Source organism: Dreissena polymorpha, chromosome 12 (assembly GCF_020536995.1).
Source record: "Dreissena polymorpha isolate Duluth1 chromosome 12, UMN_Dpol_1.0, whole genome shotgun sequence".
In the NCBI taxonomy this organism is placed as follows: domain Eukaryota; kingdom Metazoa; phylum Mollusca; class Bivalvia; order Myida; family Dreissenidae; genus Dreissena; species Dreissena polymorpha.
The window spans coordinates 16,857,011-16,873,262 of NC_068366.1; the positions used below are offsets into that span (position 1 = coordinate 16,857,011).

The 16,252-nt window shown below is 36.9% G+C and overlaps 1 protein-coding gene across 2 annotated transcripts in view; it reads left to right on the forward strand.

The window, feature by feature from the left end:
* LOC127853614 (gamma-tubulin complex component 5-like) overlaps positions 1 to 16,252 on the forward strand; it is a 52,731-nt gene that overhangs the window by 1,894 nt on the left and 34,585 nt on the right. The window contains exons 2-8 of one of the 2 annotated variants that reach the window (XM_052388281.1): positions 822 to 928; positions 2,143 to 2,254; positions 8,856 to 8,952; positions 11,031 to 11,110; positions 12,299 to 12,425; positions 13,446 to 13,596; positions 14,350 to 14,439. In XM_052388281.1, the coding sequence (XP_052244241.1) occupies positions 822 to 928; positions 2,143 to 2,254; positions 8,856 to 8,952; positions 11,031 to 11,110; positions 12,299 to 12,425; positions 13,446 to 13,596; positions 14,350 to 14,439 (764 nt within the window). The remainder of the gene's footprint in view (positions 1 to 821; positions 929 to 2,142; positions 2,255 to 8,855; positions 8,953 to 11,030; positions 11,111 to 12,298; positions 12,426 to 13,445; positions 13,597 to 14,349; positions 14,440 to 16,252) is intronic. The other variant, XM_052388282.1, reaches the window with a different exon arrangement.

The window sequence follows — 16,252 nt, forward strand, 5'->3', positions numbered from 1 at the left end:
CACCATAAGACAATAGACAGTGCATTGCAATTCTCAGCAACCCTTTTTTTTAATAAATCTAAGAGTTAAATTATCTATCTATCTATATTGTCTAACTTCCCTTGCGGGTATTATTGACAATTATAATTTGCAACTAGTGTTCTTGAGCCCAAAACAAGCCAGTTTCAGCCTATACACTGGCTTTAATATTGTTTAAAACAAATGATCCCATGAGAATTTCATGTATTAAAAGAAAAAATAGAGGCCCTGTCTTAACTTTATACACTAAAACACATGATAACAATTTTATGCCATTATCATAACACCAAAATTAATAAATGTATGGGCCTCCAAGTTATGACCAGTAAACATCACGAAGTTCATGAGAAACAATTGCACAGTTTTTTAATGTTAATCAAAATAGACTTGTACCAAGGATAGAAATGCTTCAAATACAAGTTAGATTAGACACCAGATACATATTAATTAAACTAAAAACACTGTAATAATATATAAATTAATCAGTCCTCCTGGGAGTTTTTTTTGTACTGTCTTCTTGTTTCACAAAACACATAATTTGACGCACGAATTTGTGATATTGCCATTGATAGGTATGTTTACAGAACTATTTAAAATGCAAATTCTTGAATATTTTGCTGTCAACTGAAATTGCCAGTGAAGCTCAAATTCTTATAGTAGCTTAAATAGCCTATAGAGTTAGATCTTGTTACAAGACCAGCCATCAAACTGAAAATATGAACAACTCCAATTCTACAGGTATATGTGCATGGCTTGAAGGCTTGAGATAATTTTATTCTGATGTTGTTGTTTTTATTTGCAAGGAATATGAAGACAACTTCAGCATATGCCAGCAGTTTGTTCTGTCCAATTTCAAATTCCATCGCTTCCTGGATGTGGACAGTCACAAGGTGACCCGCCAATTAGTAGGGTAATTTACAGTTAAACATTATTGCAATATTAATTAATAAGTGTTGAACTTAAAGTAGGTATTTTTACCTTCTTTAGCAAAGGCCTTTTACAAGCCTCTTCCGCAAGAGAAAGGCCACTTCCCCCAACATATTTCGTTTAATCATGCAATGTTGCATTAAAATTCAAGTTTACCATAGAATTTGACTCTCCTTTCTCAGTTTTGTTGTTTTTCCCCCCAAAATGGAAGACCGTGCCCTTTCCCCAAATCAAGAAACAAAGCCCTGTGAAGTCTTGTTGATGTTGTTTTTCTTGAAAGTTTTTATCAATCGTAGTTGTTACCATAAACTTAAATTTTATTAATCACTATTAAGAAAACACATAACCATGTAAGAAAGAAAAACAAACTATTCAAATTGAATAACAAAATTTCGGTGTGACATTTGTCGGCAAACAAAATATCAAATAGTGTAATCCTTAAGTATGAACATGTACATTTAGGGCCGATTTTTTGTTAAGTGTATTTATAGTCTTTCTAGTGTTCAAATTCATTAAAATATCTAAGATTACTAGACTGTATGTTTAACAGGTTATTATTTAGCTTTGAGATCATAACACATGTATCAATTTTTGAACATGTTATTATTATAATTGCGAGAACCCAAGGTGTAAAACATTGATATTTAAATGTCTGTCTGTCTGTAAAGGAAGTCATGATGCAACACACACATTTACCTTGGGTCAATTTGACTTCTGTTGAATCTATCTTGCTTCATGCTTTTCACAAAAATTACTAGTACCAAAACGTTTTTCAGCAGGGTAGTTAAGTTTACTGCAGGAAATCACCATTCAACAGCTTAAGGTTAAATACAATATTGTTATGCAATATTTGTTTTCATTGTAACCAAGTTTAGTTTTAATTGTAATATCAGCACTGTGAAAAATGAGATGTCCACTTTTAAACATTCTGAAAATTTGAGCCCTAAACTGCTCATAATTCTGAAAATTTAAGTCACTAACTTGAACTTCTCAAAATTTTGAAGAACTACCATTCTCTATGAAGGAAAATGCCTCGTTAAACTGTAACCTTAAGGCTCATTGTTAATTAAAATTTTGAAAGTTTTAACAAAATGGTGAAAAATATGTGATATGTTAATGTAAAAATATTTTTCTGTGAGAGCCTTGATAAGATTTCAGTCCATCACATTAGCCTATCCTGTGTGTTTTAATTCACAGACTGTGTGAGAAGCTCAAAATACATTCTGAAGGTGTCAAAGCGGAGAAGTTGCAGGAGTTGGCAAAATCTTTCCTGGACATTACCGGCTTTGAAGGCAGAGATGAAGGAAAGGTATGTGAAGGTGTTGTACTGCTAAAGCTTAAGTATTTTAAACAGGGTTGGCACCAATCGACCGCCCCCGGTTTTAACCAGCGGTTGTAACCGGTTAAAACCGCCCCGGTCAATACTCCCAAAGTGGTCATTACTGGTCAATACTGGTCGATTGAACTTTTCCCCCAATTTTGATTAATATTCCATGCCTTAATTAAACAATATTGATAATATAAATTAAATAGACAAGTTGTATTTTGTACCTGTTCATGCAATTTGTTGGCCAATCTCTCAAAATTTTGCAAATTAGTCAAATTTGGCCATTTTTTGGAAAACTGAATATTGAACAATTATGTGCATTGTCAAAACTTTATTCAATGTTTTTGAGATCAAAGTTTATACACATATGTACATCACTACATGTCATCCTCACATCAACATGCATTGTCAAAATGTTAGTTGTTTAACTGTCACAAAATACACATATTCACCAGTTAATATCTTCATCTCCACGGAGGAATCCTGTAGCACACAACTAACTTTGCAGCTTTCTGGATTCCTAAACGGTTTCTGAGCTTTGTTTGGATGGTACCGAAGTTGGAGAAGATTCTCTCGAGAGAAGCTGAGCTGCATGGCATTGGGAGAAGTTTCATGGCTAGCTCACAGAGTTTTTCACCAAGAACTGATTGTCGCTTCAAACAGGACCACCAGACACTGGGCTGCACTTTGCATGAAACATCTATACTGCGCAAAGCATTTGGAATGTTCACAGAATTCTCCATGAAGCGAAGAAGGTCTGGTAGGGCACCTCACTAACAATGTGTCCTGTGCTGCATTGCACTGAGATGCATCAAGTCGTTTGCCGCGATAAACAGGGTGCAGGATGTTGGCCAAGTAGTGCATGGGGGTCATTGCCTGGTTGAATCGGGCAACAATCTTGGTGCGGTAGGGTTGAAGATCTTCATTCTCAAGGAGATCCAGCCAGTACTCACATGCATCCGCAAGAGAACATGTGTCTGACTGTACTTTATCAAGGGCCAGGGCTACTGGTGACAGCTGTTTGTGCAGGTGCTTCACCTCGTTGAACAGTCCCACATTCTGAATAAGGTTTATAATCCTGGGTTTGATCACATCATCACTACTGGCTAACACAAGCATCATATTCAGTCTGTTTTTAATATAGGTCTCTAAGCAGGTCAGTTGACTATTCCACCTGGTGTCTGCAGGAAGCTGGGGCTTTACAGATCCCGGGAGGTTGCTGAGTAGAGCTCCAGGAGCATGGTGATTCCTGAAGTACTTGTTGACTTCAGTCACCTGGCTCATCACCTGTGAAGGGGTAATGTCTTGCCCGAGCAGGTTGAGCCAGTGCGCAGAACACCCATACACTGTCAAAGATGGGTCGTGCTCAACCAGACTTTTTCTCATGGCCTCCATCTTCTTCTAGTTATCTGTCACTACTCCAACCACTGTGCAATTGTAGGTTTCTTTAGCCTCTGCTATGCAGTCCTTCGCCAGATTCGTGCAGTATGCTGCTGTCTTCTTGTTGTCGGCAGCATCGTTGGTGGACAAGAAGTATGCCTTGCCGTCACAGTGCAGGCTGGTGGCAATGACAGGGGTATTGTGTATGTCCGACCACCCCTCTTGCATTAGGACAACATCTTTCCCCTCTAGCTTTTCCTTCACTAAGGCTTGCAGATTGTCATGGACCTTGTCTAGGAGGGGTCCACCTATGTCCTTGCCAGATGGAGGGGTGTAGCCTGGTCGCAGCATTTTGATCATATCCCGAAACACTTCATTATCAGCCACATTAAATGGAATGTTGCACGCGTAGAAAAACTTAGCGATTTGCTCATCCAAGGAATCACGCTTTGTGGTATTTGTCACAACTCCAAAGTTGCTTAATGACTGCTGTTTCTGGCGTTTTGGCGTTTCTGGCTGTGGAATGCTCATAGTGGGAGCTGGAGTAGGTTCTACAAGCACAGTTTCACTTGCAGGCATGACACTACTTGCAGAAATTCCTTTCCCATTACTTTTACATTTCTGTAAATGAGTTCTTGACCTTATCACTTTGGCACTCACTTCAAAAGAACATTCTTTACACTTTGCAACTGACTTAGTCCCTTCTGTTAACAAGTGATAAAATCCCCACACAGGATCTTTGGGTTTCATTTTAAGGCTTCTGATTTAGACAATGTTAATACTGTGAATGAAAAGCAGGAATGATGAATTTAATAAGAGGTACTTTTAAATATTTCCTAATTGCTATATTGCTAAAACAATACGACTGCCTGCCAAGTGCCAACTGCCAACCTGTCAATTACTGTGTATTAGTTGTTCCTCATGCCCCACTGTACCCACAGTCTTCTCACCTATACAGGTAACAGGTTGGGGCACCCATAACTGATGATAGGGCCTTAAATGGCACCCTTTTGACACAACCCTTATTGTCATGTATTCTTGCCTAGATTTCTTTAGATTCTTTTTTAACAAAATAGTGGGAAAATATTTTATATTCCATTTATATCAAAATAAAAAACATAATAAGGAATAATTATTAAAAGAAAAATATAATTGAAAAGAGGAGTCTAGAGTAAACCCACAATTGGAAAAAAATTATTTGTTGCCCAAATCTAGAAATTTGATTGCTTATTCATTTGAAGACAAATTGAACTGTTAAATATGAAATGAAAAAAAACTCTTAATACAGAAAGTAGGCAAGTTAGAAGTAACTACTGTGAAACCATTATTAATCGTCAAGCATTAATTTTCATAAATTTCGTCAGTCGACCGATCGGCGAATTTAAGATCCTAACGAACAATCATGCTCTATGTTTGAACAAAAACAAACACCAAGTTGAACAATATTTAAAACTATACCGTAGACATGAGGCATTAAATTCCAACATAATCCATGCACACATTCACTGCTGTTTCGTAATCAAGATTAATCCGGTTTTGACACAAAGGGATGTAGATTACACAAGGTACTTAACTGACACGTGACACTTCTTTAAAACGCGTGTGCATTACAGCTGTATCGAATGCGTTGACTTCGTTTATGTAGAATGGTAATGAATTAGCGCTAATTGTTTATAACTTTATTACCCATTAGGTGCATTGTGTTTTTCAGGGGTGTTGCATATTAGCCATCACGCAGCGAATGCCGATGAAAGACAATAAACCAAATGAAAAGATGACGATGTGTTATCAACATGCGTATTTATCACAAATTAATAAAGAATATTTAAACTGCTGTTTGTTGTTTGATTGTTTGCGTTTAACCACACTTATTACTATTTTATATGTATCAATTTATTTATTTTTAAATTATTTACATTATTGATTTATATACCGGTAGTTTACTTTTTAAGAACAAACACACACATAGAGTTTCTAATTTTAATGTTGATATCAGAATAAAAAAGCTTTTTATTTGAAAAAAAACACACTTAACAAACTGGAACCTCTTTCGTATAACACAAAGAGTTTTAAAACGGTATTGACAGCATTTTAATAAAAATCATACCAACTAGAACACATACCCAATTGGCAATTGGCTTCGTTGTTACAAACACTCGTTAACGGTTATTCGCTCCCACTTGTCCGCTAATCATAACAATGAACGTGTTAATGGCATACATTAAGAGGGTCCATTACTGTCCATTGATAACAAAAGACTAGTTAATTGGCATGTGACAAACAGGCGCCACCTCCTGCAGTGATTCTCAAGTGTGTTCCCGCATTCGTACCACGATTTTTCGCAACTGCGATTGATCGCGAATATGTATTACACACAAATCGGATATTGACTGACGCATTTTTAAAAAATTCAAAATCAGAAATCGGCGAATTTAAGTGCTGACGAAATCGTCATTTTTATACAAATGACGAAATTTTGTGCTGTCGAAAATAAATGGTTTCACAGTATTTAATTAATAGCAAGTTAGCTCCTTTTGTTTAACTGATATGAAATGGCCTAAGGGCAGATTTGCTTCATTGTCAATATCAGAGACTTAACACTTCATGCATTTTATTACCAATTAAGGCTTTGGGGCCAGATTTATAACCCTAAAACACAAGAGTTCTGTTTGCCCATCTGCTTATCAAATAGATATATCAGTAGATAAGTGAAATATTATGGTAACTACAATAGTAATAGGGTTAAGCAACAGATGTGATACACTGAGATAAAGATATTGCCTTAGTCCTTATGTATTTGAGGCCGTTTCAATAAATAATAAAGAGGTAATTTTTTACAGTTATAAAGATTTTTTTTACAATAAAAAGCTCAAAAAAAGTTTATCAATTACAGAATAATTATTGATTTAATATAGATAAGCTTAAAGTCTTCCTTTGTGATGTTTAAATGCTATAATTTTCAATCAACCAGTATTGACCAGTAATGACCAGTATTGACCGGTTTTAACCGGGTATTGACCGCCGGCCCGGTCAATACTCAATTGACCGGTCAATATGCCAACCCGGATTTTAAAACAATTTATATAGAATATAATGTAATATGGTGATGATGACTTATTCTGGGAAGCTGTATACACCAGCTTTTCACCTTACCTGACCTTTGTAACTGTCCAATAAAATTCAAATAAAATTTCTAGGTCAGAATGAATACACTTCATTTATCCCATAGGCTGAATTGAGCATACGACCAGAACATTGGAAACATCCGCGTCTTTGTAACACTGTTTTACTGCGTGTTCAGCATGAAACAATTTTATCTCTAATGAAAAGGCTAAATAGGTAGAACAGTTTTACACTCAATCTCGACATCAATACAGTTTGTGCGTGCACCTTTTATTTTCAGAGGATTGCCAGCGCGAGAACATTTGTATGTAAAGGCTATGTTCTCATATTTAGTTCTGACGTCCATATTCCTGTCAACATGTTAACATGTAAAAGTATAAAGAGCAGTGGAAGCGAGGCCTCACTTTAATGCATTGCATATCAACCCGCGAGGTTTCGGGTCAGTTCGCGGCCAGTGTGTGTGAATGTCAGAGTTTATATACAGGTCATCGCTGTGTCTTCACGACTACCTTATGTGCTGACCGGAGTTCGCGGCCAGTAAAATAATAGTTATATAATTAAGACACTATAGCGTGAACTAGGTGAACAGGAATTTTCTTTAGACCAGAAAGATGTTAAATGAAGATATCCAGCGATATAATTATGGTATGTCAATAATAGATTCTTAATGTGTTTTCAACAATACCATGATAAATATTATTTTTAATTAATTTAACAAGAATTAATCCACCATATTGGCTAATGTATTAAGCATGACCGCGGTGATTCTCGATACTGTTAATAATCGAATCAAATAGCAATGCGTTTCTTCGAAGATTATTTAAAATATTTCAAATATGTATGGAAACTTCGTGTGTGGTCAGTTGACTCATATGTTTTAATTTCACTTCCATTCTTCTTTTGGTTTTCTGTTTTGTATCTATAAGTTTATGACCAGCAATATGTAATAATGTAAAACAAGCAGCGAAAACTCCGCGTAACATCCCGTACTGCGTGTGATGCAGCTAAGAACTGCACAGAAAAAGACATTCGCTATCCTTGATCTCATTCATTGAACTCTTTACCTTTCATAAACTCCAACCACAATCAACGCCGTATATCTTTTTTAAAGATATTTCTTGTGGTATTCTAATAAATTGTAGCAGTAGAGTTGGTTGTATGAAGTCTTATCACATGCAAGGAATAGCCTCAAGTGCAATTCTTCTTTATAAAATGTACAAGACTGATAAATTACATGTAGCTTATAGCACCATGCTACTGAGGTTGAATTACACTAATTCCATTTCCCATAGGGTCCCATTATAAAACCACCAACTTTCAGAGAATTTTTCTTGTATTTCCTATATATCAAATTATACAAATTTTGCAAGACTGGTATCATTTTAAAAATAAATCTGTGTTCTTTGATAATACAGCATAATAATTTGCATAATACAGCCAAAATACTCATGTATTTGGTCTAGCAACTTCCAAGGTAGTACAATTCAACCAAAAGCAAGCACCCTCAGATAATAAATTTGAAATTACGAAAAAAGCCTTGTTCTTCAATAAATGCATCCCAAACATTCATCTTTCAATTTAATCCCAAATGAAATGCACCAAAACAGTGCAGACACAATAGGGTGCCCTTTTGACAATAAAATAGCAGGAGCAGTTAAGTAATGACTGCAACGATTTTGATAATAAAACACAAAACTATGTATAAATAATGAATGTGATTTCGATGTGTTTTTAACATCTTTTCATAAAATTCCAAAGCGGAAATAGTTCTAGCGTTTATTGTGTACATATGAGCCTTGTTTTTGGAAAACTTGACTTAATGCATGTGCGTCAAGTGTTGGCCCAGATAAGCTTGTGCGCAGGCTACCACAGACATCACTTTTTGCATTAACTATTTTTTTGTTTAGAATAGACTTCTTTTAAACAAAAATATCATAACAGAAAGTGTCATCCCTGATTAATCTGTGCATACTGCACAGGCTTATTCGTAACAATACTTAACTGACATGCATTAAGCCCTGTTTTCCCAGAGCAAGGCTCACATATTATTCCAGTTTTGAGCCACTTGTATTTGTTGCAGACCGACACCCAGTACTCCATCCTACTGGTGTTACTGTTGATATCAGAGAGCCCAGAGTATGGCCAGTATGTCCCCACACCGAGGCAGCTGAAAACAGGTCAGTGGCAGAGGTTGGTACACTGTAAGTTTGTTGGGGAAATCATAAAAAATATCATAAAAGCAGAGTGTGTTATCCCTGATAAGCCTGTGGGGACTGCAACAGTAAAGTATACAAATACATGCTTATGACCTCAATTAATTTATATACTCATGACAGATCAGTATATTCTTTAATAATATCAGTATCAAGTTTTTCTGGTGAGTAAAGACAATTAAAACACTGTTCTTTGTCAGCTTCCTTTTGATGCATTCAGTTGCAATCGACAGTGCCAACATTTTATCATCTGTATCTTTGTGATTATCATTGTTGTTTTCTATACCCCCAGAAATGTAGAGTAGTCGCCTTGTCTATAATGTAAGGCATGCCATGGTTCTGTATCCGATACTGTCAGAGTTGACCAGGTACTTAGGTGATGTCAGCGTGGACCAGGTACTTATGTGATGTCAGAGTGGACCAGGTACTTATTTGATGTCAGAGTGGACCAGGTACTTATGTGATGTTAGAGTGGACCAGGTACTTATGTGATGTCAGAGTGGACCAGGTACTTATGTGATGTCAGAGTAGACCAGGTACTTATGTGATGTCAGAGTGGACCAGGTACTTATGTGATGTCAGAGTGGACCAGGTACTTATGTGATGTCAGAGTGGACCAAGTTCTTATGTGATGTCAGAGTGGACCAGGTTCTTATGTAATGTCAGAGAGGACCAGGTACTTATGTGATGTCAGAGTGGACCAGGTACTTATGTGATGTCAGAGTGGACCAGGTACTTATGTGATGTCAGAGTGGACCAGGTACTTATGTGATGTCAGAGTGGACCAGGTACTTATGTGATGTCAGAGTGGACCAGGTTCTTATGTGATGTCAGAGTGGACCAGGTACTTATGTGATGTCAGAGTGAACCAGGTACTTATGTGATGTCAGAGTGGACCAGGTACTTATGTGATGTCAGAGTGGACCAGGTACTTATGTGATGTCAGAGTGGACAAGGTACTTATGTGATGTCAGAGTGGACCAGGTACTTATGTGATGTCAGAGTGGACCAGGTACTTATGTGATGTCAGAGTGGACCAGGTACTTATGTGATGTCAGAGTGGACCAGGTTCTTATGTGATGTCAGAGTGAACCAGGTTCTTATGTGATGTCAGAGTGGACCAGGTACTTATGTGATGTCAGAGTGGACCAGGTACTTATGTGATGTCAGAGTGGACCAGGTACTTATGTGATGTCAGAGTGAACCAGGTACTTATGTGATGTCAGAGTGGACCAGGTACTTATGTGATGTCAGAGTGAACCAGGTTCTTATGTGATGTCAGAGTGGACCAGGTACTTATGTGATGTCAGAGTGGACCAGGTACTTATGTGATGTCAGAGTGAACCAGGTACTTATGTGATGTCAGAGTGGACCAGGTACTTATGTGATGTCAGAGTGGACCAGGTACTTATGTGATGTCAGAGTGGACCAGGTTCTTATGTGATGTCAGAGTGAACCAGGTTCTTATGTGATGTCAGAGTGGACCAGGTACTTATGTGATGTCAGAGTGGACCAGGTACTTATGTGATGTCAGAGTGGACCAGGTACTTATGTGATGTCAGAGTGGACCAGGTACTTATGTGATGTCAGAGTGGACCAGGTACTTATGTGATGTCAGAGTGGACCAGGTTCTTATGTGATGTCAGAGTGGACCAGGTTCTTATGTGATGTCAGAGTGGACCAGGTTCTTATGTGATGTCAGAGTGAACCAGGTTCATATGTGATGAGAAGAGCCTCGCTCTGAGAAAACAGGGCTTAATGCATGAACATAAAATATTGCCCTAAATTAGCCTATGAAATCTACACAGGCTAATCAGGGAAGTCATTTCAGCTAAAAATGTATTTTCACTAGGAAGAAACGTCCTTTAAACAAAAAAATACCTTGAAAGGAAGAAAAGTGTCGTCCCTAATTAACCGTTTTGGACTGCACAGGCTAATCTGGGACGACACTTTACCCACATGCATTAAGCCCTGTTTTCCCAGAAATAGTCTCAGTAGATTTCTCAAGCTGTCCATGTATAGATACCCTGTGTCTATTACAGAGGAGAAGGATGACTTTGACTGGGGTGCGTACCTGAAGGAAGGCATTGAGCTCTACCAGCCTAGCGATGGGGAACTCTCTGTGAGTAGAAATATGCAATACCATTTTACCGGCTGCATTATAAGTGACACATTCTGGGAAAAATGGGCTTAAGGCTTATTTGGGACAACACTCTCTGCTTATAGAAGGTCTCTTCTAAACGCAAAAAATCCATTAAAGTGAAACTTTCATCCATTTGTTTGAATTTCTTGTGCAGAGCATAACCCCTTTAGTTTTCATGGATTTAAATGTATAGCTGTTGACAGTTCTTTGAGAGGGACCTTCCTGTGCTGGGATCATAATTAAGCACATTTTTGGGGGCCCTGGTCACTTTCAGTGACAACACTTGTTTCAAACAATATTCGTATTTGACTGGTGATCATGAAAATGCCTGTGGTTGAAATGGTTGATATTATATTGGAACATTAAAAATAGTATTTGAAGATATTATGTATTGAATATATTATACCATGGCATATGCAAAATTAAAAAAAGGGTACTGAAGTTCTTAAAAAAAAATTTGTGCTTTTTGTCATTTTTAGGTTCAGAAAAATTGACTTGAAATAGGTATCAGCCTGTATGTATGTATTTTTGTAGAATTATAAAGGCAAGTATGATCAATATGTTGCTTCTTGAGTAGAGATTCTACTTAGTCAATAAATATGTTATATTGTTGCTTCTGTTATACAACCAATACCAATATTAGTGTTTTTTACATTTTTTCATGTACATTTAAGCATTAATTTATCATATCTGATATTTTTATGCTTTTTGCATGATCTTTACTAAGGTCAAATTAGTTTTTAATATTTGATGATGTTACTGCCATTGCCAACTTTTAAAATTTACCAGTATGTTTTGGAAGAGTTTTTGCTGTTTATAAGTGTGTTATACAGACGATCATGCACTAACGGTAGTTTCATATATTTTTGTGTGCGTGTCGGAAATGGTGTAGGAAATGCATAGCTCCTGCACTCTTGCCAAATTGTATATATTTTAGCCTTGCGTTGAGAAACAGTGGCTACATGCATGTGCGTTAAGTCAGCACAGGGTAATCAGGGACGACACGAATAAGCTTCCTCTAAACAAAAACACACACAAAAGAGCAGAAAGTGTTGTCCCTGATTAGCCTGCGCAGACTGCACAAGCTCTTCTGGGCCAACACTACGCACTTGCATAAAGACCCATTTTTCTAGAGCGTGACTCATATTTTACTGTTATTTCATTCAGGACTGGTCAGACAGTGAGGAGGACAGTGATGTTCCTGTTGCCCCGGTAACACAGGGTCAAGGTGACCTCTCTCAGCAAACCCATTCGTATTCACAGGGCGATCTGGTACCGTGCAATATACCAACAGGTACACATGCTTTTATGTGGTTCAAGTATGAAGTATTTCATTAAAAAGGATTTTTTTGTTTATTGATTACCAAAACGATGTGCAAGGGCAAATGTGTTTGTTTAAAACGTAACATGAACATGTTAGGTCAAAGACCAAAGAACTAATAAAATCTTCAGTTTGCTGTGCTTATTTAACTTCATACGTGGCGTAAGAAAACTATGGAGTATATTGGGTATCGGTAGTCACACATAAAAATCACATTCTTTAAGGATGACCCAAGTGCCTTAAGGACATAAAAATTGGTTTGCTGGGTTCTTGGAAAGAAAGAATGGCAACTATTAATGTGAGGTTAACATTTAAAAAGCCAAGGTGACAGGAAATTATTGTCAACACTTTATCTTTAGAACACCTTGACCTACAGTTATAATTATTGGTATAGTGGTTACTTGGGTGATCAAAGAACGCATCTAGTAAGTTAGAGATGTCATGGTCATGGTGGCTTGAATCAGGACATTGTTTCAGCACACTTTTTGAAGAAGGTTTTGAGTATGGTCTTCTTAATTGGAATGCTGGTTTCTTGGGAGGAAAGAAAGAAGTCTTTTGCGTTTGAGATCAACAAGTCAAAGATCAGGGTTGCATGCTTGTAAAATTAAAATTGCTTCTTAGGATCATGTCAATTATTATATGGTTAGTTTCGACCATTGATGACCCCAAATATTTTCAAAACAAGAGATCAAAGTTCAAGATCAGATGGGCAACTTCCCTGCTTTGTGTGGGCCTTACATGTTTTACAAGCATCTCTTGTGTTTGTATGCCATATTTTTTGATGTCCCTGAAGTCAATCAGCATGCATATGTATTGTGTTCAAACTTAATGTATTTTTTAAACATCAACATATTCAATGCTTTCCTTAAAAAATGTGTACTTAACATAACATCATTGTAAATATATAAAGCTCTAATGCAGATTGTATATTCATTTACACGGTTTTAAGCAATGTGTCTTTAAAAATGCAAGTTTGTTGTGATCTTTTTGAAGTTCATGTAGGTGGAATGCCAGAGTGGGAGGAGTCAGAGGGCATGAGTGATTCTGATTGGCTGAGCAGGAACCTGGTGGCCCAATACTGGAAGGGGGAGGAACTTGAAGTGCAGATGGGCAGATATAAAGCCTGTCAGCTCAATAATGACTGGTTAGTATAAACTGATTTCTTAGTAAAATATTTCAGCTAAAAATGATTGTTCAGTTTGAATTGATTTCTCTGTAAAATATTTCAGCTAAAATGATTGGTCAGTATAAACTGATTTCTTATTAAAATATTTCAGCCAAAAATGATTGGTCAGAATAAACTTATTCCTAGATTATTTTCTTAGTTATTGTAACTCAGTAGGGAATCCATAATCTATTTTAACGTATTGGATTAACAATCAGGATTCAATGGTTTGTTCCCTTAATTTATCTTACATATATACTTGTGATTTGCATAAGACATTTAACCAAGTTGTAGTGTACCTGGGGCTGCACACTGATTACTTAAAGACTCTTGGTCACATCTCATTATGGAACAGGGAATCTCATGTATCTAGCACTTTCCAACATAATACAACTAACAAGTCTTCAAGGGGCAATGTCAAAGAAATTTAGTGCTCTTAATTATGCAGTCACTCTATCTCCATGAAGAGGGCTGGCTACATTTTATATTATGTGTTTTTTCCTGTAGAATATTTGCCATGTTCCATAAGAACCATTCGATCTTTGTCAGAGCCAAGGAATAATTACAGCATAATCATCAATTTATGCATGGAACACTTTGCGTATGGTATGTTATACATATTTAATATTTCAAAAAAAGAAATACATTGTTATTCTATATTATTCTATAAAAAGAACAGTTGATTCCTATTTAATTAATTAATTTAATCAACGATTTCTCCTGTAATGTCAGGGAGGAATATAAAGCACGCGTTGACCCGCTGCACTGCAGACAGAACCACCGCATGGTCACAGAGAATATCCTGCTGCGAGAAGTTGTCTGGTACATCCATAAGTATAGTAAACGTTTGAGCCGCAATCTGGGAAAACAGGGCTTAATGCATTTTGCAAATTTTCGTGTGCTGTGTGCACAGGCTGACTAGGGAAACACTTTTCACTTTTGTGAAATTTGTATTTTGAAAGGAAGTGCCTACTTAAAAAATTCCAGTCTGGGCGAAAAGTGTCTGCCCTGTTTAGCCTGTGCAGACTGCATACGCTAATCTGGGACGGCACTTCACATACATGCTTTAAGCCCTGTTTTCCGACAACAAGGCTCATTTCCTGCTTTTATTGTTTTTATGCCCCCAGTAGGGTGGCATATAGCAGTTGAACTGTCCGTCAGTCAGTATGTCAGTCTGTCCGTCCGTCCGAAAAAAACACTTTAACGTTGGCCATAACTTTTGCTATATTGAAGATAGCAACTTGATATTTAGCATGCATGTGTATCTCATGAAGCTGCACATTTTGAGTGGTGGAAGTTCAAGGTCAAGGTCATCCTTCAACGTCAAAGTTAAAAAAAATAATTCAAAGCGACGCAGTAGGGGGCATTGTGTTTCTGATGAACACATCTCTTGTTCAACAACAATGCTGACCAATTAAAATCCTTTTAAAATCACATACGTTTTCAATCTAAATTATCTGATTGTAACTTCCACTGGTACAGAAAATGGGGCTAGATTGAACTTTACCGGTACGCAGTTTGTTACCACTATCGACAAAGCGTGGGTTTGGGGGTGGTAGCCCTTGATACTAAGGAAACATATAGGTTAAAAAGGATTATTTATGAGGTGTTGCGTTAGGTGTTAGGTGTTGCACGCTTAACAACGATACAATTCTACGCTTTTTCGTTCTTTTTTACGTACAGGTAAAGTTCAATCGTCCCGAAAACGGGTACTAAAGGTTATGTGTTTTTTTTTCCAAAGATATTTTAATCTTTATAACCTGTACCAATTGTACCATAACACATACATACACGTAGACAAAGTCCAATTCTGATTTCTTTCCGTTTTATTTCTGCTTATTAACACAACACAACGTTTTCAAAATGTTTGTTATATACAAGATACATGCGAAGACCGCAACAGGCCCAGCCCGCAAAAGCAAGCAATAAAGCACCTTCAATGTTCGACTGCTAAAGTAAGACTGTGTTATTAATATAGATATAAACAACGAAAGCTTTGATAATTGTTACGTGTACAATTCTGATTGGCCGTGTAAAGTAATGTTTCTGCGACGAATGCAACGGACACATAACGAATACATAAGGAATTGACCGAAGATTGACACATAAGGTAAACAAATATTCGTGTCCGGTAATTATTGATGTTTGCCAACCCGAGGCTATTGAAATGTTGATCCAGGGGGCCACCTATTCAAGACAGCATGAAATCTGGTACAAATTTCGACTATCTTATTAATCCAAATTATCCAACTATGCCCCAAATGTGCGTTTTGTGTGCGTTATTCTACACAATATCCAAATGAAAGACACTTCGTAAAAAATACACAATACATTCATGCATACATTATTTTCTATGTTGGCATGAAGGGCATACTTGATAAAACATAATTCTGTTTAGAAAAGTCATTGTGTGAAAAGAAAGAAGGCATAATTACTGGGAAAAAAAAGTTAATATGTTTATACTTTTTTCTTTTAGAAATTGAACATGCAGGGTCAAAGTATATCATTGAAAACCAGTCTTAATGAATTCACTTAAACTTATCGGGGACTGCTTTTTTTACATACAGTGGATGTATGGTAAGAATAGTCTTAATTATCCCCAGCCTAAGGCAGAGGGATATTGTTTTGGCATTGT